At 40.9% G+C, this 26,427-nt stretch overlaps 1 protein-coding gene across 2 annotated transcripts in view; it reads left to right on the top strand.

The window, feature by feature from the left end:
• Positions 1-26,427, top strand: part of LOC106582707 (metabotropic glutamate receptor 4) — a 360,285-nt gene that overhangs the window by 283,341 nt on the left and 50,517 nt on the right. For both annotated transcript variants that reach the window (XM_014166038.2, XM_045705684.1), the window contains one exon: positions 983-1,123. In XM_014166038.2, the coding sequence (XP_014021513.1) occupies positions 983-1,123 (141 nt within the window). The remainder of the gene's footprint in view (positions 1-982; positions 1,124-26,427) is intronic.

Consider the following 26,427-nt stretch of genomic DNA (forward strand, 5'->3'; position numbering starts at 1 on the left):
TACATTTTGTTTACAAACTTAGACATGGATCAGCAGCGCGTTATTGTATCAGCAGCTATTCCCCTTCACATAGAGATATATCTGGTAGAGCTAGAATCCTTAACTGAAACAATAACAAAGCAACTCCCTGCCCCTGTTTCGCTAAAAAGCTGAGGGATGGGCCTGTAGAAATGTAACCACTCTCAAATTCATAGACAGAGCTATGGATACAAGGAATGACCATCCATGATATCAAATGTATAGTTGAACCATGTTTTGAGGCTATAGAGTGTTTGTTTAGATTTGAATTGTTTAGAAACATTGGATTAAAACAAGCTTCCATTTTGGGTTCTGATGGGGTACAACAGTTGAACTGAGCTCATAAGGCATTTATAAGTTATATTTTTTAAGAATCAATGGGTATATATACATTTATAAGTCAAGAAATTGGTAGTGTACTGTAGCAACTAAGTACTCCTGCTTTAAGTATCAAGAGATCTTGTTCCTGTTAACACAGAACACTTCCAAGTCCTGACAAGCTATTGTAAAAGATAAGGCATTTACTGCCCCGCACTATTAGAAAAAAGGGTTATTCGGCTGTTCCCATAGGATAACCCTTTTTGGTTCCAGGTAGAATCCTTTTGGGTTCCATGTAGAAATGGTTCTACATGTAACCCAAAAGAGTTTTACCTGGAACCAATAAGGGTTCTCCTATGGGGATGGCCGAAGAACTCTTTTAGGTTCTAGATAGCACTTTTTTTTTCTAAGAGTGTGTCATTACCCACTCAGTCTGCCAGCCAAGCCAAAACTCTGGTCTATAACACAATCAGCCATTATCAATACATTCACCCATATCAATGCTCACCCTGTCAGAAAATGTAGTTTAAAGAGTTACCCAAACGCATCATTACAGAGCATGTCACTACATTCCCCCACATGTCAATACCCATGTTAGCACTGGCTCTGGCAACACTTCAATGACAATCTGATCAATCTCTTCCAGGGTTTGATCGTTACTTCATCAGCCGCACACTGGAGAACAACAGGAGAAATATCTGGTTTGCTGAGTTCTGGGAGAACAACTTCGCCTGCAAGCTGAGCCGACACGCTTTGAAGAAAGGTTCTGGGCTGAAGAAATGCACAAGTAAGACAATTCTCCTTTCCTTTCATACCATTGCAGCTTTACTGATCTTAACTACCATTGGAAAAGTGTTATGTTTCACAGGTAAGGACAGGAAAAGCCTGTCCTTATCTTAGAACATAACAGCTTTGGCACATGGCTTATGGTACGTGACAAAAGTGTGTACACCAGTTAAAGCTAGAGAGGTACAACATTAGCTGGATTCAAAATGTATCTCCTTGTGATGAGGTATTACTAGAGCCATGTATTTCTGCTGAGTAGACTGTTCGACTGTCCTCCCAGATAGCAACAGAACAATGTAATAGCAGGTCTGCATGGTTAAACATCTCCACCTCCAGGCTCACTGCCATATGCTATCCAGCTTTTTCCTGGAGTGTTCTGTCTTCGTGTGCTGGAGATTGTTTGATCATCACAAATTCACTCAAGCCTTTCAATCTGGACTTGGAGCAAAAGACCTTCTCTCTAGCTGTTCTAAGAATCTATCTGTACATGAGAGAAGATGTGTAGGCTAGTAGAATATTGATGGTTTGAAACACAGTTAACAGCAAAATGGAAATATTGTCTCGTTAATTACCTATTGGTTTAAAATTAAATGATGCCTGTTGCTATTGCAGTTGTCAAGTTTTTTGATTTTCTTATGTGGGAAACTTGCCTTCATGGTGGTGCAATAATAGCTATCACTGTGTCAAAGTGTGGAAACAAAAATTAGAAAATACAGAACACCAAAAATCATATAATAGGCATTCACTTGCATTCAAAATGCATGTAGCAAATTGACATCCTCAAAATTCATGAAGCAAGCATAATTCATAGTCATGTTGTAATTGGCTTTCAATAAAAGCCAATAATGGTAATACTTTGTAAGTGTGTTTGTTTAATCACACTGCTCCATAGAATAGCAACCAAGTTCTCATAATATACTACAAAACTGGCAAACGCTGCACTAATAGCAGAATTTCCTCCCTTTGTTCTCTGTTGTGTGGGTTTTAGGTCCTTAGGCTAGCACTGCTGTCTTAATGGGAGTGCAGCAAGGCATTCAACTGAAAACTATAAGTTGATTAGAGGCCATCTCTCTTCACCCACACCAGTAATAAAAAAATCAACAATTAAAAATGGACATGTCAAGATTTAAACAGATTAATGTTGTCCGTCTATACAGAAGACTAATGCCAGTCAAATCTTTTCAGTGCAGCTGTCTACTGCACCACTCTTTTATGGATTAACTGGCTCTGTGTGAATGACCAATCTGGGAGAAGAAAAACCACTGTCAGAATATAGCTATAAGTCTATAGCTACCCACAGAATAATTGACTCATATGATGACAAGTTTGCAATGAGCTGAATGATCTGAGTAGAGGTTGGAGAAATGGGACCTGGAGGAGAGAAGTGTTGGGGGACTGAGACATCATCAGCTCATTGACTCATCAACTCAACCATGCATGATCGTTACGCACTGAGATAGATTGGTTTCAATGCATTCTGGCACAGCTGCTCTGGACTAATGTGACAACAACTCAAAATATATGTTTGTGTGAGGGGGTGAATCATATGGGGCTGAATGTTATTTTTTGGCACTTCTTGACATCCAAATTGCACTTTGTGGCTGAAGCCTTGGCCAATCTAAAAGCTTGGACTCAAATGGACTACATAACAAGACAGTTGGAAGCCTGCCCGGTCTTTTCTTTAAAATTGAACAATGCGCTTGGAAATGGGAGATGTCATGCAATGTGAAAAAGTAATCATTGTTGGAGACACCTACAGTAGCAGATTTGGAGATACTGTCGTGTTTGCTAGCAAACAGATTTTTTGACTTTAACGTTAAATAAATAAATTATTTTGCCTCACAGTTAGTGCAACATGATTATCCAGCTAGCTAAAATTGCTTACAGTTAGTTAGCAATCGCTTGTCTGCTACACTATTCTGCTAGATACAGAAGCACTGCCTTCATAATAATGTCCTGTGTGGCTCAGTTGGTGGAGCATTGGCATTGATGCTTGCAATGCCAGTGTTGTGGGCTCAACAATTTCCCTGTATTTAGCACCATCCATCATTCCTTCAATTCTGACCAGTTTCCCAGTACCTGCCGATGAAAAACATCCCCACAGCATGATGCTGCCACCACCATGCTTCACTGTAGGGAAAGTGTTTTCTGGGTGATGAGAGGTGTTGGGTTTGCGCCAGACATAGCGTTTTCCTTAATGGCCAAAAAGCTCAATTTTAGTCTCATCTGACCAGAGTACCTTCTTCAATGTGTTTGGGGAGTCTCCCACATGCCTTTTGGCGAACACCAAACATGTTTGGGTGGCCCTCTCTTGGCAGGTTTGTTGTGGTGCCATATTCTTTCCATTTTTTAATAATGGATTTAATGGGATGTTCAAATTTTCTGATATTTTTTAATAACCCAACCCTGATCTGTACTTCTCCACAACGTTGTCCCTGACCTGTTTGGAGAGCTTGTTGGTCTTCATAGTGTCGCTTGCTTGGTGGTGCCCCTTGCTTAGTGGTGTTGCAGACTCTGGGGCCTTTCAGAACAGGTGTATATATACTGAGATCATGTGACAGATCATGTGACACTTAGATTGCACTGAGGTGAACTTTATTTAATTAACTATGTGACTTCTGAAGGTAATTGGTTGCACCAGATCTTATTTAGGGGATGAATACATATGCACACACCACTTTTCCATTTTCCATTAAAAAAAAATTGAAACTAGGAATTATTTTCATTTCACTTCACCAATTTGGACTATTTTGTGTATGTCCATTACATGAAATCCAAATAAAAATCCATTTAAATTACAGGTTGTAATGCAACAAAATAGAAAGAATGCCATGGGGATGAATACTTTTGCAAGGCACTGTAGGCCTATTGTTTACCTTTTTGTTTGTGACAATGACACCTTGATAATATGTAGCTGTTTAAAGGGCAAATCCACAGATTAAGAAATAACAAAACGGTCACCCCGAGGGATGAGCCTGGAGAAAATTAACCACTCTCAGATTAATAGTTAGAGTTATGGATGCAAGGACTGACCATACATGATATCAAAATTATTGTTTTAACCATGTTATGAGGGTATACAGTGTTTACAAACATTGGAGAAAAACAAGCTTACAATAACAAGCGTTATCTTGGAGTGTGACTGTTTAACTAAGCACATGAGGCATTTATAAGTAATATTCTTCAAGAATTAATGGATATATATATATATATATATATATATATATATATATATATATATATATATATATATACTGCTCAAAAAAATAAAGGGAACACTTAAACAACACATCCTAGATCTGAATGAAAGAAATAATCTTATTAAATACTTTTTTCTTTACATAGTTGAATGTGCTGACAACAAAATCACACAAAAATAATCAATGGAAATCCAATTTATCAACCCATGGAGGTCTAGATTTGGAGTCACACTCAAAATTAAAGTGGAAAACCACACTACAGGCTGATCCAACTTTGATGTAATGTCCTTAAAACAAGTCAAAATGAGGCTCAGTAGTGTGTGTGGCCTCCACGTGCCTGTATGACCTCCCTACAACGCCTGGGCATGCTCCTGATGAGGTGGCGGATGGTCTCCTGAGGGATCTCCTCCCAGACCTGGACTAAAGCATCCGCCAACTCCTGGACAGTCTGTGGTGCAACGTGGCGTTGGTGGATGGAGCGAGACATGATGTCCCAGATGTGCTCAATTGGATTCAGGTTTGGGGAACGGGCGGGCCAGTCCATAGCATCAATGCCTTCCTCTTGCAGGAACTGCTGACACACTCCAGCCACACGAGGTCTAGCATTGTCTTGCATTAGGAGGAACCCAGGGCCAAACGCACCAGCATATGGTCTCACAAGGGGTCTGAGGATCTCATCTCGGTACCTAATGGCAGTCAGGCTACCTCTGGCGAGCACATGGAGGGCTGTGCGGCTCCCCAAAGAAATGCCACCACACACCATGACTGACCCACCGCCAAACCGGTCATGCTGGAGGATGTTGCAGGCAGCAGAACATTCTCCACGGCGTCTCCAGACTCTGTCACGTCTGTCACGTGCTCAGTGTGAACCTGCTTTCATCTCTGAAGAGCACAGGGCGCCAGTGGCGAATTTGCCAATCTTGGTGTTCTCTGGCAAATGCCAAACGTCCTGCACGGTGTTGAGCTGTAAGCACAACCCCCACCTGTGGACATCGGGCCCTCATACCACCCTCATGGAGTCTGTTTCTGACCGTTTGAGCAGACACATGCACATTTGTGGCCTGCTGGAGGTCATTTTGCAGGGCTCTGGCAGTGCTCCTCCTTGCACAAAGGCGGAGGTAGCGGTCCTGCTGCTGGGTTGTTGCCCTCCTACGGCCTCCTCCACGTCTCCTGATGTACTGGCCTGTCTCCTGGTAGCGCCTCCATGCTCTGGACACTACGCTGACAGACACAGCAAACCTTCATGTCACAGCTCGCATTGATGTGCCATCCTGGATGAGCTGCACTACCTGAGCCACTTGTGTGGGTTGTAGACTCCGTCTCATGCTACCACTAGAGTGAAAGCACTGCCAGCATTCAAAAGTGACCAAAACATCAGCCAGGAAGCATAGGAACTGAAAAGTGGTCTGTGGTCCCCACCTGCAGAACCACTCCTTTATTGGGGGTGTCTTGCTAATTGCCTATAATTTCCACCTGTTGTCTATTCCATTTGCACAACAGCATGTGAAATGTATTGTCAATCAGTGTTGCTTCCAAAGTGGACAGTTTGATTTCACAAAAGTGTGATTGACTTGGAGTTACATTGTGTTGTTTAAGTGTTCCCTTGAATTTTTTGAGCAGTGTATATATGCACACAGTATATATATATGCACACAGTGTCTTAGGAATGTAGTCACGTTATTCTAAAATGTATTAAATAAATAAAAATCCTCAGCAATCTTCACACAATACCCTATAATGACAAAGTGAAAACAGGTTTTTAGACATTTTTACAAATCTATTCAAAATAAAAACAGAAATACCTTATTTACATAAGTATTCAGACCCTTTGCTATGAGACTTGAAATTTAGCTCAGGTGCATCCTGTTTCCATTGATTATCCTTGAGGTGATTGGAGTCCACCAATCATAAATCCAATTGATTGGACATGATTTGGAAAGGCACACACCTGTCTATATAAGGTCCCACAGTTGACAGTGCATGTCAGAGCAAAAACCAATCCATGAGGTCGAAGGAATTGCCCATAAAGCTCCGAGACAGGATTGTGTTGAGGCACAGATCTGAGGAAGGGTACCAACACAAGGTCCCCAATAACACAGTGGCCTCCATCATTCTTAAATAGAATACGTTTGGAACCACCAAGATTCTTCTCAGAGTTGGCTGCCCGCCCAAACGAACCAATCGGGGGAGAAGGGCCTTGGTCAGGTAGGTGCCCAAGAACCCGATGGTCACTCTGACAGAGCTCCTCTGTGGAGATGGGAGAACCTTCCAGAAGGACAACCATTTTTGCAGCACTCTACCAATCAGGCCTTTATGGTAGAGTGGCCAGACGGAAGCCACTCATCAGTAAAAGGCACATGATAGCCCGCTTGGAGTTTGCCAAAAGGCACCTAAAGACTCTTAGACAATGAACAACAAGATTCTCTGGTCTGATGAAATCAAGATTGAACTCTTTGACCTGAATGCCAAGCGTCTTGGGCAAGTTGCTGTAGGGGTGCTGAGATGTTGGCTGGGGTAGGGGTAGCCAGGTGGAAAGCATGGCCAGCCTTAGAAAAATGCTTGTTGAAATGATCGATTATCGTAGATTTATCGGTGGTGACCGTGTTTCCTATCAGTGCAGTGGGCAGCACTAATCCCAAAACATTTTGGAATTAGTGCTACAGGATGCAAATTTCTGTTTGAAAAAGCTAGTCTTAGCTTTCCTAACTGACTGAGTATATTGGTTTCTGACTTCCACTCTCTCAGGTGGAACAAATTTAAATTAGCGCCTTTTTTCAATGCTGTGTCAAAACCATTTTTTGCAAACATCTGAATGCCCACAAAGGACCGCCTTTGAATTTAAAAGTAATCCTCGATGTAATCATCTAGTTTTTTGGTAATGTAATGGATTACAGTTAACGTTTTTTTTTTTGGGGGGGGGGGGTAATCCCTTACATGTAACAGATGACATGTAATCTGTTACTCACCAAACCTGTTGGTCACAGATAAAAATAAAAGTAGGGGTGTCGATCAGAAAACCAGTCAGTATCTGGTGTGACCACCAATAGCCTCACACTGCGCAACACATCTCCTTCGCATGGAGTTGATTGTGGCCTGTGGAATGTTGTCCCACTCCTCTTCAATGCTGTGCGAAGTTGCTGGATATTGGCGGGAACTGGAACACGCTGTCGTACACCTCGATCCATAGCATCCCAAACATGCTCAATGGATGACATGTCTGGTGAGTATGCAGGCCATGGAAGAACTGGGACATTTTCAGCTACCAGGAATTGTGTACAGATCCTTGCGACATGGGGTCGTGCATTGTCATGCTGAAACATGAGGTGATGGCGGGGGATGAATGCCACAACAATTGGCCTCTGGATCTCATCACAGCATCTGTGCATTCAAATTGCCATCGATAAAATGCTATTTTGTCAAGAAATTTGTGCACAACATTTTAGAGAAAAAAGCTTTTCATGGGTATGGAACATTTCCGGGATCTTTCATTTCAGCTCATTAAACATGGGACCAACATGATACATGTTGCATTCATATTTTAGTTCAGTATACATTTCTGAAGGACCTATCAACCTTCCACTCCCTTCTCTGTAACTTATATTCCTCTGTATCCACAGTTAAAGCCACTTTCTTGCCTTTGCCTTCAACTCTGGGAAACTCTTTGCCACCTTCTACTCCCTCCGTAATCCTCCACATCCTCTTCCTCCCCCTCTAGAGGACAACTTTGTCAACCACTTTGAAAAGATGGTTGATGACATCCGCTCCTCATTCACTCAGCCTTTTGAGTCCAGTCATCCAACGGACACAGAAATACTCCAGGCCTTGACCTCTTTCTCTGGAGACCATCTCTCACTTCCCTCATCAACTCATCCCTGACCACTGGCTGCATTCCCTCTGACTTCAAGATGGCCAGTCTCTTCCCTCTTCAAGAAACCAACAAGCGACCCCTCAGACGTCAAAAACTTCAGACCGGTATCCCTTTTTTCTTTTCATTCCAAAACACTTGAGCGTGCTCTCTTTGACTAACATGCTGACCAGACCGGACACGTCGCGTCCGCGAGCATCGCAAAATAAATGTAAAAATCCATGTTATTCAATTATTGCACCCACACTGCTTGCGCGCGCCAACGAGCGACTGCGATGCCAAGGGCTAAAATAGAACTCCTTTCTATTTCTGACGCAGATTGCGATGAAAGTCCTGCCTCTCCCATCTCCTCATTGGTTTATAGAAGCAGGTACCCACGTGCCATCTCCTCATTGGTTATACCCACGTGGGTGATTGAAAGACAAACTGTTTTGCGGTCGTCGTGGTAATACTATGAAAGTTTAGATGCCGATCACCATATAAGTTCAAAGATGAAAAAGCCTGGAAAGAGGAGAGATGACTAGAAACGATTCAGTTGGCCGTTTTATGTGTCTTGATTACCAACAACGACGAGACATCCTACAGGGAGAAGGTGAGGGCCCTCGGAGTGTGGTGTCAAGAAAATAACCTCACACTCAACGTCAACAAAACAAAGATGATCGTGGACTTCAGGTAACAGCAGAGGGAGCACCCCCCTATCCACATCGATTGGGCAGTAGTGGAGAGGGTAGAAAGTTTAAAGTTCCTCGGCGTACACATCACGGACAAACTGAAATGGTCCAACCACACAGACAGCGTGGTAAAGAAGGCGCAGTAGCGCCTCTTCAACCTCAAGAGGCTGAAGAAATTCGGCTTGTAACCAAAAACACTCAAACTTTTACAGATGCACAATCGAGAGCATCCTGTCGGGCTGTATCACCGCCTGGTATGGCAACTGCTCCGCCCATAACCGTAAGGCTCTCCAGAGGATAGTGAGGTCTGCACAGCACATCACCGGGGGCAAACTACCTGCCCTTCAGGACACCTACACCACCCAATGTCACAGGAAGGCCAAAAAGATCATCAAGGACAACAACCACCCGAGCCACTGCCTGTTCACCCCGATATCATCCAGAAGGCGAGGTCAGTACAGGTGCATCAAAGCAGGGACCGAGAGACAGCTTCTATCTCAAGGCCATCAGACTGTTAAACAGCCATCACTAACATTGAGTGGCTGCTGCCAACATACTGACTCAACTCCAGCCACTTTAATAATGGAAAAATTTATGTAATAAATGTATCACTAGCCACTTTAACCAATGCCACTTCAAATAACGTTTACATACCCTACATTACTGTACTCTATACCATCTACTACATCTTGCCATCTTGATGTAATGTATCACTAGCCACTTTAAACAATGCCACTTTTTTGTTTAAATATCCTACATTACTCATCTCATATGTATATACTGTACTCTATACCATCCACTGCATCTTGCCTATGCCGTTCTATACCATCACTCATTCATATATTTTTTTTATGTACATATTCTTATTCATTCCTTTACACTTGTGTGTATAAGGTAATTGTTGTGAAATTGTTAGGTTAGATTACTCGTTGGATATTACTGCATTGTAGGAACTAGAAGCGCAAGCATTTCGCTACACTCGTATTAACATCTGCTAACCATGTCTATGTGACAAATAAAATTTGATTTGATTTGAGCATGCAAATCTTGGTGGGGCAAATAAAATGTGGGATACATGCCAGCAAAGCTACTACACAACACAATACTAAACAATACATTAACTGCACTATAACGGTGACGAACAGTGCCCAGAAACTGTTAGGGCCTACATAAAGGAGTTCCAACAGCAGTCCCAACACCTTACCACTGCTACACCTGGCTTTCAGCGGAGCCTTGTCTAGCAGTGAAACAGTTCGTTCAGCCTCATTTACTGCCTTTTAAAAAAAAATAGCTAATATGGCTGACTTGCTTAACCAAATGTGGTTTCTACTGACAATTGAGATGTACAATCTATGGCATAAGGGGACGACAAGCGGATAAGCGGCAATCCGTAATTTTGATTAAGACATTAATGAGCGAGCGACTACAGACGTAGTCAATTTCTATTTGTTCAGCACTTTTGAAATGTACAGCGACAGAATTCAGAACATGGGCCATTATTACAGTGTACTCCCTGAACAACAAGTTAAAACTGTAGGATAAATAAAGGGGGCATATTAACAGACAATGAAAGTTCTTACAATATTAGATGATTACATTTCTCCAAAACAGGCTATAGGCTACACATGCACCATGAAGTTAGAATAGTAGGTGAAATTAAGAGGTGAAAATAGATCTAATTATTAGGGTGAGGCACATTGAACGCGTCTTTGCATGTCAATAAAGATACACGTCATATAACAGTACTTGACGCGTTAAATAAGCTTTTAATTTGACACATCAAATAACACAATTATACTATAGAATGTTGTGTGTGCCGAATTTGCACATGCAAGCCGAGCGCCACCACTAATAGGGTGATTCACACGAAATCTTGGTTTCAAAGATTTCAAACATGAAATCTTTAAAAAGGCTTGCATCAACAAATTTCCTTTTTAGGCATTAATAACAAGGTCTGAAGTGTTTGTGAGCATTATTTGAAAAACATTTACTGACAATTTAACACCTTTTTTGAACATATTTTCCAAAACATGTCCTTAAAAATCTTATTACTGCAATGGTCTGAAAATGTCAAGCCCATTAGGAAAGCTAACACATTTTCATTTTTTTTAAAAATTGATTATTAAGAGTCATGCAGTTACTTGAAACTCTGAAATATATATATTTTTTAATTAACATTTTTATTTGATTTTGACTGATTTCTCTCATTACCGCAACACCTTCCGCATTCTGCAACCTAATATTTTTGATATTTCATTGAAACCTGACATATTTTCAAAGTGATGTGGCAAGCCTGAAAGTGGCAAGCCTGAATGTGGCAAGCCTGCATTTAAAAGCAAACTACTATTTTTCCTTTCATTAAATGAACATAAAATGAACGCCTGTTGCGGTAATGATACATAGCTTTCGGAAATGATGTTGATTATTTCGGTAATGATAATAAGTGTACTAAGACTGAGGTATGGTTAAAAACGTAACATTTAATGTAGAAAATAAATTTGATAATATTGGCACAATCATGGATTCAAGTTTAATCTATTTCATTTTGCAGTCCTTCAAAAGCACATAACATACATAGGCTAAAAACAGAGAACACATAAAAACAACACATACAAAAACATTAGAACAGCACATGTCATCATCACTACACACACTGGCCTGTACAGTGTCCCTAGGGGATGATGTTTCTATGACCCCAAGCTGGTGCAGCTTCTTTATCTTCAAGCCAAAGTTTTCATGCGTTTTGCAAGCACATGTTTCTCTGTCTGACTTCGCTGGCCAATCCAAAATGGCTTGAATTTAAAGAATTGAGCCTTGGAAAGGTTGTGCCTTGGATTCTCAGACAGAAATTTTATATGAAGATTTGCCATAGTGTCTGTTAACTTGTTATGGATAGGGGGCAGTATTTTCACGGCCGGATAAAAAACGTACCCGATTTAATCTGGTTATTACTCCTGCCCAGAAACTAGAATATGCATATAATTAGTAGCTTTGGATAGAAAACACTCCAAAGTTTCTAAAACTGTTTGAATGGTGTCTGTGAGTATAACAGAACTCAAATGGCAGGCCAAAACCAGAGAAGATTCTGTACAGGAAGTACCCTGTCTGACCATTTCTTGGCCTTCTTTGTCATCTCTATCCAAAACAGAGGATCTCTGCTGTAACGTGACACTTTCTAAGGCTCCCATGGGCTCTCAGAAGGCGCCAGAATGTTGAATGATGACTCTGCAGTCTCTGGCTGAAAAACAGTAGCGCATTTGGATAGTGGTCGATCTGAGAACAATGAGACGGGCGTGCGCATGCACATGAGGAGTCCATTTTACATTTTCAGTCTTTGAACGAAAACAACGACTCCTGGTCGGAATATTATCACTATTTTACGAGAAACATCGCATAAAAATTGATTTTAAACAGCGTTTGACATGCTTCGAAGTACGGTAATGGAATATTTTGAAATGTTTTGTCACGAAACGCGCCGGCGCGTCACCCTTCGTTACCCTTCGGATAGTGTCTTGAACGCACGAACAAAACGCCGCTATTTGGATATAACTATGGATTATTTGGAACCAAACCAACATTTGTTGTTGAAGTAGAAGTCCTGGGAGTGCATTCTGACGAAGAACAGCAAAGGTAATCCAATTTTTCTTATAGTAAATCTGAGTTTGGTGAGTACCAAACTTGGTGGGTGTCAAAATAGCTAGCCTGTGATGGCCGGGCTATGTACTCAGAATATTGCAAAATGTGCTTTCACCGAAAAGCAATTTTAAAATCGGACACCGCGATTGCATAAAGGAGTTCTGTATCTATAATTCTTAAAATAATAGTTATGTTTTTTGTGAACGGTTATCGTGAGTAATTTAGTAAATTCACCGGAAGTGTTCGGTGGGAATGCTAGTTCTGAACGTCACATGCTAATGTAAAAAGCTGGTTTTTGATATAAATATGAACTTGATTGAACAAAACATGCATGTATTGTATAACATAATGTCCTAGGGTTGTCATCTGATGAAGATCATCAAAGGTTAGTGCTGCATTTAGCTGTGGTTTTGGTTTTTGTGACATTATATGCTAGCTTAAAAAATGGGTGTGTGATTATTTCTGGCTGGGTACTCTCCTGACATAATCTAATGTTTTGCTTTCGTTGTAAAGCCTTTTTGAAATCAGACAGTGTGGTTAGATAAAGGAGAGTCTTGTCTTTAAAACCTCTTACATCTAGACGTTCCGCTAGCGGAACACCTGCTCCAATATCCAATGATAGGCGTGGCGCGAATTACAAATTCTTCAAAAATACAAAAACTTCTATTTTTCAAACATATTACTATTTTACAGCATATCTAACCACACTGTCCGATTTCAAAAAGGCTTTACAGCGAAAGCAAAACATTAGATTATGTCAGCAGAGTACCCAGCCAGAAATAATCACACACCCATTTTTCAAGCTAGCATATAATGTCACAAAAAACAAAACCACAGCTAAATGCAGCACTAACCTTTGATGATCTTCATCAGATGACAACCCTAGGACATTATGTTATACAATACATGCATGTTTTGTTCAATCAAGTTCATATTTATATCAAAAAACAGCTTTTTACATTAGCATGTGACGTTCAGAACTAGCATTCCCACCGAACACTTCCGGTGAATTTACTAAATTACTCACGATAAACGTTCACAAAAAACATAACAATTATTTTAAGAATTATAAATACAGAACTCCATTGTGCAATCGAGGTGTCCGATTTTAAAATAGCTTTTCGGTGAAAGCACATTTTGCAATATTCTGAGTACATAGCCCGGCATCACAGGGCTAGCTATTTAGACACCCAGCAAGTTTAGCCTTCACCAAACTCCGATTTACTATTAGAAAAGTTTGATTACCTTTGGTGTTCTTCGTCAGAATGCACTCCCAGAACTGCTACTTCAATAACAAATGTTGGTTTGGTTCAAAATAATCCATAGTTATATCCAAATAGCGGCGTTTTGTTCGTGCGTTCAAGACACTATCCTATGTGTAAATAAGGGTCACGCGCACGACGCATTTCGTGACAAAAAAATTCTAAATATTCCATTACCGTACTTCGAAGCATGTCAACCGCTGTTTAAAATCAATTTTTATGCGATTTTTCTCGTAAAAAAGCGATAATATTCCGACCGGGAGTGGTGGTTTTCGTTCAAAGAGAGAGAAAATAAACAATAGAGTTGACTCGTGCCCGCGCCTCAGTTTCATAGTACTGTGACTGGCCACTATCCAAACGCGCTAATGTTTTTCAGCCTGCAAAGCCACGATTCAGCTTTTTGCCGCCTTCTGAGAGCCCATGGGAGCCGTAGGAAGTGTCACGTAACAGCAGAGATCCCCTGTATTGGATAGAGATAATCAAGAAGGCAAAGAAATTGTCAGACAGGGCACTTCCTGCATGGAATCTTCTCAGGTTATGGCCTGCCAAATGAGTTCTGTTATACTCACAGACACAATTCAAACAGTTTTAGAAACTTTGGAGTGTTTTCTATCCAAAGCTAATAATTATATGCATATTGTACTTTCTGGGCAGGAGTAATAATCCGATTAAATCGGGTACGTTTTTTTATCCGGCCGTGAAAATACTGCCCCCTAGCCATAACAGGTTAAAATGGTGTAAAATAGTCATATGTTTGAAAAATTGAAGTTTTCAGATTTTTGAGGAGTTTGTATTTCGCGCCACGCCCTATCATTGGATATTGGAGCGGTGTTCCGCTAGCGGAACGTCTTGATGTAAGTTAAGGCTCTCTTACAGAATATCTGGCCCTTTTTCCAAATTTCTCTGGATTTCCCATTTATTACAGTGGAGAATTCATCTTGATGAAGGAAGCGGCTAACAAGTTTGCGCATTAGTCTTCTCTGGCTGTTATTGAGTAATATTCTCTGATGACCTCTCTTTGTAGCCTTCCATGTTGACAATTACCTGCTTCCTCTTGGCCATCATCTCAAGTCTTTTCAGTATTTTCTTTAGGTTGACCATCTCTTTGGTCCTCTCCAGCAGCTTCTATTCTGTGTAGCGCAATTTTGATAGTGTTTTCTTTCTTCTGTTCTTCTTTTTGGGTGATTCCTTTAGGGTAGATGTCTTCATTGGTCCTGGTGTCTGTAGAGATGTCTCTCTTCCTTTTTGAGTTGAGTTGATGGCAGGGACATTTACCTGCTGAGGTGAGAATGGCTGTTCTCTTGGGGAGGCTGTGTCTTCTTGAAGATTTTAAGAACTTCTTCATTTTGCTTCTTGAACATGCTGAAGTGTATCATCTTCCTCGCCTGATGGTGTTGTCCAAAACAGCTTTTAGCTGTTTCTTTCTTCTGTAATACCTTGAGTTTTCCCGCCACTGTTTTTTCTTATTTTTATGTTGCTTCTTTGACAGATCTTGAGTTCTCTCGATTTGACAATATTGCTTTTGATATCTGGAAAGGGAAAGGAAGCATGACATGAAATGAGCATGGGAAAAACATGGGAAAAAATCTCACTCTTATGGACACGTCATCCTATAGTAGAGACTGAATGGCTTACTGACCGTGTGTGTGTGTGTGTGTGTGTGTGTGTGTGTATCCTATAGAAGGGACTGAATGGCTTAAATACTGTGTGTGTGTGTGTGTGTGTGTGTGTGTGTGTGTGTGTGTGTGTGTGTGTGTGTGTGTGTGTGTGTGTGTGTGTGTGTGTGTGTGTGTGTGCGTGCGTGTGCATCCTACAGTAGGGACTGAATGGCTTACAGACTGTGTGTGTGTGTGTGTGTGTGTGTGTGTGTGTGTGTGTGTGTGTGTGTGTGTGTGTGTGTGTGTTACACATCCTATAGTAGGGACTGAATGTCTTACACTTACATACTGTGTGTGGACATCCTATAGTATAAACTAAATGGCTTACTGAGTGTATGTGTGTGTGGTGGATGTGTTAGGGCGCATGTGTAGACTTCCTATAGAAACTGTGTGAGGACATAGGCTTCCTATAGACTATATATATGCTAATTACGCTTGATGTAACCTCTCGAACCCCTAACCTCTATCTGTCCTTCCTTCTGTACTCTTCCAGCAGTTCTGGGTTGGTGTAAACTTTTTCTCTGAATTGTGTCAGCCTTCGCTAAAATTTTCTTTTTGTCAGTTGCTGACTGTCTGTAATTAAACAGGACATAAAGCAAAATATCAACAGTTAGTAAATAATATTTTAATTAATAGTTCATTATATTTAAAAATATAGTCTGTATGATTAAATTCTCATTACCGAAACAGAAGTTCTCTCTACCGCAACTGGCCTTAAATTGCAGAGGTAAGTGAGAATGGTGTTGTGAAGGATGAGGAACCGTTGCATGTTTTGCTAACAATAGAGAAGACATGATGAGTAGGCACATTTATACTCAGTGTACATAATTAGACATTAATGAAGTATATTTTCATAGAAAATGTTAAATCTAACTTTTTTCTAAATGTGGAAAACTACCTGTATCGGTAATGATAATCAATACTGTTGTGTACGCAGTCTGACGAGAATGTTTAACTTTTAACTGGAGAAATATAAAGAGATCTGCTTACCTGGTAGCCATCTTGAAGGTACTGGCAGATGTGTTGCTTCATTCAAAATCAAACTTTATTTAAAATTCTCTGCGTGAGTGTAAACAGTCCTTCAAAAATGTTGCGGAGGATGAGAACATCAGTCATGGACACTTAATTTTTCCAATATTTTTTCCTTATTATTATACATGAATATTCAGTTAATCATTTTTCTGTCATTTGAATACATCTAGTAGAAAAAACATTTTTTCCCAGAATATTTTCATGTTACTCTGTATAAATTTTAACATACATTCAGACAGAGCTGGACACGTTGCGGTAATGAGAATTTCAGCAGAAAATACAATAAAATACAAAAATAATTAATTCCTATGTTGAAATGACTCTTTGTGCAAGGTAGAGAACACTATCTTTATTATGATATTTTGTTATATTTAAAATCATTACTGCCATGGTATTTTAATGGTTTCATGAGAATGACCCAATATCAGTAGCACTGTCAAAGCTGTACAAAAAAGTTGGCAAACAAGCACACACCGGCCTCGAATAATGTGTTTACAATACCACGTTGGTAAAAATAGACCAAATTATTAGGGTGAGGCACGTGAGCTACTAACATCTTACTACACAACATACACTTAGTATTACTTTCTTAGCTACCGCATACATATCTTCCTTGCATATTACATAATTTATGCAGCAGCATGCAAGACATTTTTGGACTCACATTGTGAAGGTGGTGTGGTGGTCCTCTGTGGGCCTTCTCTGGATTTACTTTGGGAACTCAGAAAAAAACACACAGCCACTCCATTGAACAGCAGGCTAACGTTAGTGGTTGCTATGCAATGCTTGCAGTTAGCTTCTGATTCCTTCCAAACGACTCATCGTTGAATTTGCGATTTCCAACTTGCTGTGTAATCTTTATGTCCAATGGCCGATGAGCACCGATACGTTTTATCTATAATTTATCTTCATATGACAAGGATTAAAACCTCTCTAAGCTAGGTGGGATGGTAGCATCCCACCTGACCAATATCCAGTGAAAGTGCAGTGCACCAAAATCAAAACTACAGAATTGTAAATATTTAACATTCTTGAAAATACACATGCCATATGTCAAAATAAAGCGTAACTTCTTGTTAATCCAACCGCGGTGTCAGATTTCAAAAAGGCTTTACGGCGAAAGCAAACCATGCGATTATCTGAGGACAGCACCCCACCATACAAATGCATAACAATCATTTTCAACCAGGCAGGTGGCGACACAAAAGTCAGAAATAACTATATAATTCATGCCTTACCTTTGAAGATCTTCTTCTGCTGGCACTCCAATATGTCCCAGAAACATCACAAATGGTCCTTTTGTTCGATAAATTCCTTGTTTATATCCCTAAAATGTCCATTTATTTGGCGCATTTGATTCAGAAAAACACCTGTTCCAACTCGCCCAACATGACTACAAATTATCTAATAAGTTACCTGTAAACTTGGTCCAAACAACTTTCCTAATCTAACCTTAGGTATCTTAAAACGTAAATAATCAATACAATTTAAAACGGAATATACTGTGTTCAATAGCGGATAAAATCAACGTCCAGGTCGCGCGCCACATCAAGAGTCCACTTGGCTTGACACTCATTCTGAATAGCCGTATTTCTTCATTTCTCCAAGGAAAAACATCAACCAATTTCTAAAGACTGTTGACATCTAGTGGAAGCCATAGGAACTGCAACCAGGTGCCTCATAAAGCTAGTTTCCCATAGAAAACTTATTGAAAACACAGTGAACTAAAACAAAAGATTCCTGGATGGTTTGTCCTCGGGGTTTCGCCTGCCAAATAAGTTCTGTTATACTCACAAACTTTAGAGGGTTTTCTATCCAAATCTACTAATTATATGCATATCCTAGCTTCTGGGCCTGAGTAGCAGGCAGTTTACTTTGTGAAAATGTCAGAATAATAGTAGAGAGAATGATTTATTTCAGATTTAATTTCTTTCATCACATTCCCATTGGGTCAGAAGTTTACATACACTCAATTAGTATTTGGTAGCATTGCCTTTAAATTGTTTAACTTGGGTCAAACGTTTCAGGTAGCCTTCCACAAGCTTCCCACAATAAGTTGGGTGAATTTTGGCCCATTCGTCTTGACAGAGCTGGTGTAACTGAGTCAGGTTTGTAGGCCTCCTTTCTCGCACACACTTTTTCAGTTCTGCCCACAAATTTTCTATAGGATTGAGGTTGGTGCTTTGTGATGGCCACTCCAATACCTAGACTTTGTTGTCCTTAAGCCATTTTTCCACAACTTTGGAAGTATGCTTGGGGTCATTGTCCATTTGGAAGACCCATTTGCGACCAAGCTTTAACTTCGTGACTGATGTCTTGAGATGTTGCTTCAATATATCCACATCACTTTCCTCTCTCGTGATGCCATCTATTTTGTGAAGTGCACCAGTCCCTCCTGCAGCAAAGCATCCCCACAACATGATGCTGCAACCCCCGTGCTTCACGGTTGGGATGGTGTTCTTCGGCTTGCAAGCCTTCCTCTTTTTCCTCCAAACATAACAATGGTCATTATGGACAAACAGTTATATTTTTGTTTCATCGGACCAGAGGACATTTCTCCAAAAAGTACGATCTTTGTCTCCATGTGCAGTTGCAAACTGTAGTCTGGCTTTTTTATGGTGGTTTTGGAGCAGTGGCTTCTTCCTTGCTGAGCGGCATTTCAGGTTATGTTGATATAGGACAAATTTTACTGTGGATATAGATACCTTGGTACCTGTTTCATCCAGCATCTTCACAAGGTCCTTTGTTGTTGTTCTTGGATTGATTTGTACTTTTCGCACTAAAGTACGTTCATCTCTAGGAGACAGAACGCCTGTCCTTCCTGAGCGGTATTATGGCTGCATGGTCCTATAGTATTTATACTTGCGTACTATTGTTTGTACAGATGAACGTGGTACCTTCAGGCATTTGGAAATTGCTCCCAAGGATGAACCAGACTTGTGGATGTCTACACATTTTTTTCTGAGGTCTTTGCTGATTTCTTTTGATTTTCCCATGATGTCAAGCAAAGAGGCATTGAGTTTGAAGGTAGGCCTTGAAATACATCCACAGGTACACCTCCAATTGACTCAAATTTATGTAAATTAGCCTATTAGAAGCTTCTAAAGCCATGACATCATTTTCTGGAATTTTCCAAGCTGTTTAAAGGCTCAGTAAACTTAGTGTATGTAAACTTCTGACCCACTGCAATTGTGATACAGTGAGTTAGAAGGGAAATAATCTGTCTGTAAACAATCGTTGGAAAAATTACTTGTGTCATGCACAAAGTAGATGTTCTAACGAACTTGCCAAACCTATAGTTTGTTAACAAGAAATTTGTGGAGTGGTTGAAAAACGAGTTTTAATGACTCCAACCTAAGTGTATGTAAATTTCCGACTTCAACTGTATATATGTTTTTACATTGTTTCTAAACTAATATGTGACACGTATTAATACAAAAAAACAACATTCATAACAGGCAAGCCCACATTTGTTAATTTATATATATCATTATTATTTGTATTAATATTTTTTTGCTAGAAATGTGGGGCTCAAGAGTCCCACCTGCCCTGAATGATGGGTCGCCACTGCCCCCAGGCTTCGGTTCTAGGCCATCTCCTCTTGACTCTCTACACCAAGTCACTCTGCTCCTTCATATCCTCACATGGTGTCTCTTATCATTGCTATGCGGATTACACTCAGCTACTTTTTTAATTTTCCCCTTCTGACACCCAGGTGGCAACACACATCTCTGGGTGCCTGGCAGACATCTCAGCTCGGTTGTCGGCTCATCACCTCAAGCTCCACTTTGACAAGACGTAGCTGCTCTTCCTCTCAGGGAAGGGCTGCCCGCTCCAAGACCTCTCCATCCCGGTCAACAACTCAACTGTGTCCTCCTCCCAGAGTGCAAATAAACTTTGCGTGACCCTGGACAACACCCTGTCATTCTCTGCAAACATCAAAGCAGTGACTCGCTCCTGCAGGTTCATGCTCTACAACATCCGTAGAGTACAACCTCTCCTCACACAGGAATCGGTGCAGGTCCTAATCCAGGCATTTGTCATCTCCCATCTGGACTACAGTACTTCAACTCTCTGTTGGCTGGGTTCCCCGCTTGTGCTGTCAAATCCCTGCAACTTATCCAGAATGCTGCATCCCACCTGGTGTTCAACCTTTCCAAGTTCTCCCATGTCATCCTGAACCTCCACACACTCCACTGGCTTCCAGATGAAGCTCACATCCACTACAAGACCATGGTGCTTGCCTACGAGCCAGCAAGGGGAACTGCCCCTCCCTACGTTTAGGCTATGTTTGGGGCGGCAGGTAGCCTAGTGGTTAGAGCGTTGGGCCAGTAACTGAAAGGTTGCTAGGTTGAATCCCCAAGCTGACAAGGTAAAAATCTGTCGTTCTGCCCCTGAAGAAGGCAGTTAACCCACTGTTCCTAGGCCGTCATTGTAAATAAGACGTTTTTCTTAACTGACTTGCCTAGTTAAATAAAGGTAAATATATATATATATATATATATATATATATATATATATATACATATATACATATGCTAGAGCCATATATCCCAACCCAAGCAGTCCATTCTGCCGCATCCGGACGCTTGGCCGTTCCACCCCTACTGAAGGTAAGTTCCTGCTCAGCCTAGTCAAAGCTCTTCTCTGTCCTGGCACCCCAGTGATGGAACCAGATTCCCCCTGCCCATCTTCCGAAAACTTCTGAAACCTTACGTCCCCCTCACAAAAAAATGTAATAAATAAATTGCACTTGTGTTTTCCTACTAGCACTAACTTTGCTGATAACTTCTTTATTGGGGAAAACATTTACTTACTACGACTATGATATGTGGTTGTCTCACCTAGTTAAAAGCGTCTGCTAAATTACTAAAATGTAAACGATAGAATGATCTGTGTACCTACTGCTTGGGGAGGGGGATGCTAAAATGGCTAAATGTGCAAAGGAGAATGCTGTTCAGACAAAGATGAAGCTCTGATGAAGGGCTTTGACATGTGAAGAGGCTGTGCAGTATTTATTTGAGTGACAGTGTGAGTTGAATACAAGGTCACAGCTCTGTTTGCTGAAAATATGGTGCAGTGTTGTTTTTCTAAGGCTGTGTGGAAGTTTGTTGAGGATGCCACTCAGGAAGCATTTTTCAGGGCCACATGCAATTCTCCAGGGGCCCCTAGTGGTGCTGGCGAAGGCTTTGTACCTCCCTTCAAGCAGACCACATGAGGTATGGGTGAGGAATAATCAATGTCCTGAGAGGGCTCTGTGTGTTCACAGTGATCAAAGACAGAGCGAGTGTGTGAGTGATTTGGAGACAGAGCGAGGCTAGTCTTGTATCTGTGAATGACTGAGATACACAGCTGATATTGATTAAGGTGGAGATGAGCAGGAAGGTAGAATGGGGGCCCAGCTCCCTCTCCTGGGGTTTGATGCTTCCAGCTAATTTATACAGGGGAGAACAGCATGCAGCAGAGCAACACAGACACAATGGCTAAATCTTTTCTCCATGATCATGTCATATTACCATAATGAAAAGAGTTATGGATTTAATGTACCAAACTGATGATATCATAGGAGAGCAAGAATGATCTCATGTGTGTCTAATGAACAGTTTGTAAAATGTTTTGATCATCCTGTTTCATCGATTTGTTTCAGCTTGGCAATTTTGAGTTGGAAAAGTCAGGACATATAAATTGGGAATGTTCCATGATGGGCGTCAACCAAAACATGCTACATATTCCCTCAGGCACACATAAGGACATGTTCTCATGTGAAGGAATGGATGAAGACTGGCTATGGATGAAGTCCAAGTTCTCTGGACGATGAAGGGAAACATGGTCTGTGGCCAAACCCAAACATGCAGAGTTTAACGGGGTTAGAGCCAACCCACTCTGTTACAAACTCCCTTCTGTGGCACTCTGGTAAAGGGAGACACCCTCGCTGTGCTGCTACTCCTAATCTGAATGGATTTCTCTGAAGCCAGATAGCCAGCCTCGGGTGTGCGTGGGCGTGCTCTGACTCCCAATGAGATGAGAGAGGCCTTGCTGGGAAAGAGAGAGGCAATACCATGTTTGTGTGTGTGGGCCGCCATGCCTCAGCCTCAGAGAGATATATCACTCCCTCTCTCGCTCCCGGGCTACCCAACAGCCCAACCGTGTCAGCCAAACCGTGACAAATTTGGTCTGTCCAATATGGGTGCTTGTGGCGCTCAATTACCACAGTCGTAACCTGTCTTTTAATTCATGCATTTCAAAGTTGCATGGGCTAATCAGATATGTTAAATTGCCTTTAGTTTTGGCTGTAGCAGAGATACACTACCGTTCAAAGTTTGGGGTCACTTAGAAATGTCCTTGTTTTTGAAAGAAAAGTACACTTTCTGTCCATTAAAATAACATAAAATTGATCAGAAATAGTGTAGACATTGTTAATGTCGTAAATGACTATCGTAGCTGGAAACAGCAGTTTTTTAATGGAATATCTACATAGGCGTACAGTGGCCCATTATCAGCAGCCATCACTCCTGTGTTCCAATGGCACGTTGTGTTAGCTAATCCAAGTTTAGCATTTTAAAAGGCTAATTGATTATTAAAAAACCCTTTTGCAATTATGTTAGCACAGCTGAAAACTGTTGTTCTGATTAAATAAGCAATAAAACTGGCCTTCTTTAGACTAGTTGAGTATCTGGAGCATCAGCATGTGTGGGTTCGATTACAGGCTCAAAATGGTGAGAAACAAAGAACTTTCTCATGAAACTATTCAGTCTATTCTTGTTCTGAGCAATGAAGGCTATTCCATCCAAGAAATTGCCAAGAAACTGAAGATCTCGTACAATGCTGTGTACTACTCCCTTCACAGAACAGCACAAACTGGCTCTATCCAGAATAGAAAGAGGAGTGGGAAGCCCCAGAACACAACTGAGCAAGAGGACAAGTACATTAGAGTGTGAAGTCCTCAACTGGCATCTTCATGAAAAAGTACTTGCAAAACACTTGTCTCAACATCATCAGTGAAGAGGTGACTCCGGGATGCAGGCCTTCTAGGAACCCAAGTACAGTACATTCAACATTCTCCTCCCCAACTTACAGTACTGTGGGACCCCCCCCCCCCTCCGCCATGCACTTTGTAAACTCACAATACTTAATTAAATTCCATTTGGCAGGTGTATGAATATATTCAGCTAGCTCATTAGTACATCCCTGATAATTACTCTATTGTTAATTTAAATTGAACACGCTCATACATTCTTTATCTCGTCACATACATTAGAGTTGTGAGGAAAACTGCTTTCAGACCAAAGGCTCCTGAGGTAGAAGACCAGGAGGAGTTTGGAATGGCATGTCTTCTCTCAACCCAGGCCCCCTAATGCCTGACAGCAAATAATATGTAAAAAAAGAAAACTGCTCCATGATTATTAAAACACGTATCAGAAGTCCAATAGTTGATTACTCCCCTCGCTAGACTGGCTGTCCTCATTCACTGCTTGTCTGTATACTTCCAAAAAGTAATTGTTTCCCTTGCTGAAGGTGATTATACTGTTCTAGAGCTGGTTGTGAATGCAGTGCAGTCAGAATGGGGTGGCAATCAGAGTAGCTACAGTATGGCAACATACAGTGGCTTGCGAAAGTATTCACCCCCTTGGCATTTTCCCATTTTGTTGACTTACAACCTGGAATTAAAATTTATTTCTTGGGGTTTGTATCATTTGATTTACACAACATGCGTCCCACCTTGAAGATGCAAAATATTTTTTGTTGTGAAACCAACAAGAAATAAGACAAAAAACTGAAAACTTGAGCGTGCATAACTATTCACCCCCCAAAGTCAAAACTTTGTAGAGCCACCTTTTGTAGCAATTACAGCTGCAAGTCTCTTGGGGTGTGTCTCTATAAGCTTGGCACATCTATCCACTGGGATTTTTGCCCATTCTTCAAGGCAAAACTGCTCAAGCTCCTTCAAGTTCGATGGGTTCCGCTGGTGTACAGCAATCTTTAAGTCATACTACAGATTTTCAATTGGATTGAGGTCTGGGCTTTGACTAGGCCATTCTAAGACATTGAAATGTTTCCCCTTAAACCACTCGAGTGTTGCTTTAGCAGTATGCTTAGGGTCATTGTCCTGCTGGAAGGTGAACCTCCGTCCCAGTCTCAAATCTCTGGAAGACTGAAACAGGTTTCCCTTAAGAATTTCCCTGTATTTAGCGCCAACCATCATTCCTTCAATTCCTTCAATTCTGACAATTCTGTCCATCCCCACAGTATGATGCTGCCCCCACCATGCTTCACTGTTGTTGGGATGGTGTTCTTGGGGTGATGAGAGGTGTTGGGTTTGCGCCAGACATAGCGTTTTCCTTGATGGCCAAAAAGCTCCATTTTAGTTTCATCTGACCAGAGTACCTTCTTCCATATGTTTGGGGAGTCAACCCACATGCATTTTGGCAAACACCAAACGTGTTTGCTTATTTTTTTTCTTTAAACAATGTATTTTTCTGGTCACTCTTCTATAAAGCCAGCTCTATGGAGTGTACAGCTTAAAGTGGTCCTATGGACAGATACTCCAATCTCTGCTGCGGAGCATTGCAACTCATTCAGGGTTATCTTTGGTCTCTTTGTTGCCTCACTGATTAATGCCCTCCTTGCCTGGTCCATGAGTTTTGGTGTGCGGCCCTCTCTTGGCAGGTTTGTTGTGGTGCCATATTCTTTCCATTTTTTTAATAATGCATTTAATAGTGCTCCGTGGGATGTTCAAAGTTTCTGATATTTTTTATAATCCAACCTTGATCTGTACTTCTCCACAACTTTGTCCCTGATCTGTTTGGACAGCTCCTTGGTCTTCATGGTGCCGCTTGCTTGGTGGTGCCCCTTGCTTAGTGGTGTTGCAGACTATGGGGCCTTTCAGAACTGGTGTATATATACAGAGATCATGTGACACTTAGATTGCACACAAGTGGACTTTATTTAACTAATTATGCGACTTCTGAAGGGAATTGGTTGCACCAGATCTTATTTAGAAGCTTCATAGCAAAGGGAGTGAATACATATGCACCCACCACTTTTCGGTTTTAAAACATTTTATGATATTTTTTAAACAAGTAATTCTTTTCATTTGACTTCACCAATTTTGACTATTTTGTGAATGGATACATGATATCCAAATAAAAATCTATTTAAATTACAAGTTGTAATGCAACAAAATAGAAAAAACGCCAACGGGGGTGAATACTTTTGCAAGGCACTGTAGAACAAACGTCCATTATGCAGTATTTACGTACATTATATGTCACTTATGCAACGCATGACTTGTTTCTTATACAGCATATTACTTATACTTCGCTGAGGAGAAATAAGACTTATATGTTGTATATTTATGATTCACATATATTTATGATTCATCAACCAACATATGGACATCGACAAACAGAACGTTTTAGTAAAAATTGTTTTAGTTTACTAATGTGATTTCTCTGAGAAGAAGACCTTACACTCCTCATATTGGAATTGATTGGCTCCTCTGCAGTGGTCTAGCTAAACATTTATCTTCTAGCTAATTGTGAGAGGCAGTCAGTGCATGAATGCCTAGACGCTAAACTAATGGAGAGTAATGCATTTTGCTTGATGCCTTCAGGCTCTCTGCCATGACTTCCATTATAAGGTCTTACTCTTTTTAAGTGGGTCAAACAGAACTGGCTTAGCTGCGTACTGTACTTTGCTCACTTACTTTACACACTGAGTTCCTAACATTTCAGATTGACAAGGAACTGGTAGTGTGACTGTGGACCTGGCATTGTGAGAGTATACAGTGTCCAGTTGGTGGTGATTAAATAGGCATAGCCTGTGTCTCAAATAGCACCCTAATTCCTATGTAGTGCTCTACATTTAACCAGGGCCCATAGGGCTCTGGTAAAATGTAATGCACTATATAGGGAATAGGGTACCATTTGGGAAACAGGCATAGAGTAATTTCCAAACATTACCACCTGTCTGTCTGTCTAT

Source organism: Salmo salar, chromosome ssa22 (genome assembly GCF_905237065.1).
Source record: "Salmo salar chromosome ssa22, Ssal_v3.1, whole genome shotgun sequence".
Lineage (NCBI taxonomy): Eukaryota > Metazoa > Chordata > Actinopteri > Salmoniformes > Salmonidae > Salmo > Salmo salar.